The sequence below is a fragment of the Triticum aestivum genome, chromosome 5B (genome assembly GCF_018294505.1).
Source record: "Triticum aestivum cultivar Chinese Spring chromosome 5B, IWGSC CS RefSeq v2.1, whole genome shotgun sequence".
NCBI lineage: Eukaryota > Viridiplantae > Streptophyta > Magnoliopsida > Poales > Poaceae > Triticum > Triticum aestivum.
In genome coordinates this window covers 686,881,409-686,886,053 of record NC_057807.1, presented here as the reverse complement: position 1 = coordinate 686,886,053, position 4,645 = coordinate 686,881,409, and the positions used below count along the sequence as shown (strand labels likewise).

Below are 4,645 nucleotides of genomic sequence, written 5' to 3'. Positions count from 1 at the left end.
CAGTACTGTTCGTCCGTGGCCACAAGGCGAATCAACGAAAATAATGCCGATAAGGTCAGACCAACAAAAATGATAATGACCCACAACCACTACGCCTACCCGAGAATTCCCACCATGCTCCTAGCACTCCGGAACACCGCATGCCAAGCAACACTTTCAAGAAAGAACACGACGACAGAACACTTGGCTGGGACCGTCTGTTGCAACATGGTCGCTCGCGCGCGTCGCTCCCAGGGGCGGCACGGGCGATAACCTAGCCGCCGCGCGCCCCCACTCCCTGTTCCTTCCTCGCTCCCCTGCCGCCACCGGGCAAAGCCCGCTCGGTGGAAGGCGGCGGCAGGGCCTCCTCGCCGCATGGCGTGCGGCTTCGGCACTGGACGGAGCTCCACTCCTGGTTGCGGCTGGGCGGCGGCGGCCCTCTCGCCGGCGCAGGCAAGCCGGGGCGGCGGCCCCGGGCAAGGTGGCGGCGCTGCTCCTTCCGACTCTCGGCTGAGGGTATACGGGACGATGCTCAGAGCCGACCACCGTGGATCTGACGACAGGCGTCCGGATCTGGCGGTGGTGGCACTCTGGCGTGCTGCGGTGCCGGCGCTGCGGCTTGCAGCGGCTGCTGGGCGCTCTGAGTGCTGGAGTCCCCTCCCTCAGCTGGGGAGTTGCGGTGGCGGCAGAGAGCTGCAGTTTTTGGATGGCGGCGCCGCTGCCGCGACGGCGCATATGCTACGGTGCCTGTGGAGATTGGTCTCCGGCCCTGTACTGGCGTGCTCATCTTCTGCTTGTTCCGTTGCAGAGGGCTGGGCTTGAGGTGGTTGTGGTTGTGGCCGGAGGCGTGATGGCATGGCGTGGTGCTACGTTGCATCGTGCATGTGGGTTTGGGGGTTGGCTGCAATGCTTCCTGCACAATTGTTGTTCTCCGGGCGAAAGTCTTGCACCTTCTCCAGTCGATGCCGAGATGGCGGCATTCTTGAGGGTCGCGTACCTTCTTGAAGGCCTCGTCGTGGAGATACATCCATCTATTGTATTGTTATGTGATTCCTGGTGAAAACCCAAGCTCCGTCGGAGCGGGCGGTGGCGGTATTTATGTCGTTATCTTCTTGAAGGCATCGCCTTGGAATCCTTAACCTTTATGGGATGGTGGGTTCATGACAATTGTGCAGGTTTTGCGTCGTGGACAGGGTGGTGGATGCCAGGGCGGCAGCTCCGGACGATGGAAGTACGCCGAGGCGGCGGCCTCGGATGGCCATGCAACGGCGGCTCTATGGAGTAGGTTCGTGGCTCTGCATGGCTTGGGCGGCGACTTAGTGTTGCAAGGGTAGCGAGGTCGTCGGTCCGGTTGGACGCGGCCCGAGTCAAGATGGCAACAGGGACGAAACACATTGGGTTTTGCTTGCCCAAACCCATCCCCACGAGAAAATCACAAACCCGTCCCCGTCCTCATCAACGTGTGTGGGGTTAAATTTTTGCCCGTCCCCTAAACCCGTTGGGTTTTCTAAACCCACGGGACCCCGTCCCCATGAGCAGTCAATGAAAACAACTACATTTAAAAAAAAACAAAAGCATATTACAGCAGCAGGTGACGGCTGGGAACCTAGGTTTAGGTTTAGGTGTTGTGTTGTGCGGGAGAGAGAGGCCTGAAGAGGGAGCGACACTGCAGCGACCGAGCGAGGGGTTGGTTTGTACTCCACCTCGACGCTATGGGGCTTGGCCACTCAGGGCGTTGTGGCTTTGGGCCACTTGAGTCAAGATGGATTAGTGCATGCTACAAAAACATATTTTGATGGGTATTGTCGGGTTTCGGGTTCGGGTAGTAGTGGAACGGGTTTAAACCTGCGAAACATGCCATGTTTTATAAGATAGAAATTCGCCCATCCCCGTCCTCTAATAGGGTAAAAACCCGCGGGGACGCGGATTTCGGGGCCCCATTGCCATCTTGAGGCCTGAGGGGTTGGTCTGACAGGAAGTCGGGGCGGCGGCCCCGGATGTTTGGCACAATGTTCATGGTCTGTGGTCGGTTGTCCCGTGTATGTAGCAAGGGCTATGGGCCGCCCGAACCGTGCGGCGTTATGGCTCGTGAGCTGGCGAGGGATTTCGGAGCAGTGGCTCCGGAGCCGGAGGTGTGTGTTTGTTTCAATTGTGGCCTTGTGTTGTGTGGTCGAAGAGGCTTCGTTGCTTGTGCGGTTTTCAGCTTGGTTTCCTTATAAACCGGTCACTTTTTGAGGTTTTTGATCCGATTTCTCTTATAAACTGGATCAGCTGTCTTTTTTTATAATGCAATGCCAGAGCTCCTGGAAATTAAGTAGTTCTAGTTTTAGAAAAGCCGTTTAGTTCAAGTTGAATGTTCTTTTTACAGCTGGTTCAAGCTGAATGTTGCTTCCTAGCATGCTGCCTACTCCCTCCGTTCCCATATAGTATGTCTTTTTAGAAATTTCAACGAGTAACTACATACGGAACAAATGAGTGAATGTACGCTCTCAAACATGTCGACATACATTCTCTTTCTCTCGGCTGTCCAGGTGGTGCTATTCCATCTCCGCCGTCAGATCTCAGTTGGAGGGCAGATGTTCCAGGCGCTCAAAAAAAAATTACGGCCAGACTTCACAGAGCAATCTCAGGCCCCCTTTCAGATCGAGCTTTTTCTTTCTCCAGTAATCTCCCAATCGACCGCCGCCGGAAGAGGACAGTCGCGCCACTATCATCACCGAGGGTTTGCGGCGGGGGTGGGCTCTGCGTCTACTGTAGGCCGCCGCCGGTGCTTGGAGCCGCCTCCGGCCGGGGAAGTTAGCTCCGAGATCTGCAGCCGTGGAGGCGAGCCGCGACGCCTTGGTGAGGAACCGAGGGGATGGATTCCCCCATGGCGAACAAGACGACGGTGAGAATCGACCATTATCCCATAGCCTGTCCTGTTGCCCTTCTTCTTCTTGTATTGTCCTGTTGCCGCAAAAAAAAAAAAGAGATTGAGATGCAACCACCGCGACAACCCTGCACCCTGGGGTTCGGTGTGTTGGAAGGGGACTGAGAGTAGTGAGATTGTTTTGGGGGAAGCTCATATGAGGTGGAAATTCATGCCTGTGTGCTTGGTGCTAGTTTGGGTCTCTCGGTAGGTAGATGTTCCTAGTTCTTGTCACTGTATGTCTTGTCTTGGTACTATCGTTTGTTCTTATACATATTAAATGTTTGGGGACTCTGAATTTGGTTAATCCGCAACAGAGTAACCTGATCCATATCTCTGTACGCAGGAACCAGAGGAGGAAGATAGGTTGAGCGCGCTGACGGACGATGTTTTACTGTCGATCTTGCGGAAAGTCAACATAAGCACGGCCGCACGGACAAGTTCGCTGTCAACACGGTGGAGGCAGCTGCCCTGGCTGCTGCCCGAGCTCAGTATTGATGTCAGGTGGTTCCTACCTGCTCCACACTCAGACCCGATTGAGGCAAATGACATGCAGGAAGCTATGGTGGCTCTAACTAAAGCAACTAGGAGTTTATTGTCTAAACCTCGGAGAGGATCCACCACCGCGAGGCTGGACCTTGTGATCTACTTGATCAATACTTTCTTGTCTGACCTTGGCCCACTGGTAGGTGATGCAGTCGATTGTGGTTTGTTAAAAGATTTGGATCTCACCATTCATGACGGGACAGATCCTCTTGACCGTAATGAGGAGTATATGCTTCAGCGAGCGCAAGATATATATGGGTTTTTCACTGCCTACCCTAGTGTGCTCCATTTCCTCACAAAGCTCTCTCTGTACAATGTATGCTTCAGTGAACTGGACATAAATCGTGTCCTGTTTGACAGCTGCAAGGAACTGAAGCATCTATTCCTCATTTACTGTGATACTGGCCGCCACAATCTCTGTAAGATAGATGCACCAAATTCAAAACTCAGTGTTTTAGAAATCCACTTCTGTCGCTTTGAGATGCTTGAGTTGGTCTGCCTTCCAAAGCTGGAGAAGCTCACATGGTATCATTGGTTGTCTGAATATAGCCCCTTGCTGATGTCTTATGTCCCATCTCTTGGGGAATTAGAACTCTCATCTGCGTTAACACTAAAGCATGTACCATTTAAATTAAGTGAGGTTCTACATGGAACCACAAGCATACATACTCTGACATTGGACTTCCAAGGAGAAAATGTAAGTACCACTTAATTTATTTTTTGTATTCACTACATTTGTCATGCCTCTGTATTTTCTGTGTGGTCATATTTATCCGGGATATACCATGGATGAGTTTTTGCATGATAGAGTACAAATAGAGCTGTAAATAATTCAAGAACCTCCATACATGTACTGTTTTCTAGAGATGATTTTAAACTGTTTCTTCTTATTTTGTTTTTATCTTGTGGTCAGCTTTGGATGCAACCTGAAATGAAGCAACTCTGCACCGCATTCAACAAGCTAAGGAAGCTGTCTGTGCGTGGTATCTTTGTTGAATTTGACATTATATGGACGACAGCCTTTCTTGTGGCGGCACCCTCCATTGAAATATTATGTATTGAGGTAACTTGTGTCGTTCCAATCTAGTATTCTAATTGAAGTATGTTTCTTATTGCCCTTCTAAAATAATGCTTTGTAAGCTTCTCTCCCTCTACACAACTTATGAACACATCTTCACCTTTCATTTTTGTAAATTGAAATGAAAGGTCCCT

At 51.5% G+C, this 4,645-nt stretch overlaps 1 protein-coding gene across 2 annotated transcripts in view; it reads left to right on the top strand.

The window, feature by feature from the left end:
* Window positions 1–2,608: 2,608 nt before the first annotated feature.
* LOC123114236 (uncharacterized) overlaps window positions 2,609–4,645 on the top strand; it is a 3,106-nt gene continuing 1,069 nt past the window's right edge. For both annotated transcript variants that reach the window (XM_044535634.1, XM_044535635.1), the window contains exons 1-3: window positions 2,609–2,866; window positions 3,234–4,130; window positions 4,347–4,496. In XM_044535634.1, coding sequence (XP_044391569.1) covers window positions 2,837–2,866; window positions 3,234–4,130; window positions 4,347–4,496 — 1,077 coding nt within the window. In that variant the 5' untranslated portion in view covers window positions 2,609–2,836. The remainder of the gene's footprint in view (window positions 2,867–3,233; window positions 4,131–4,346; window positions 4,497–4,645) is intronic.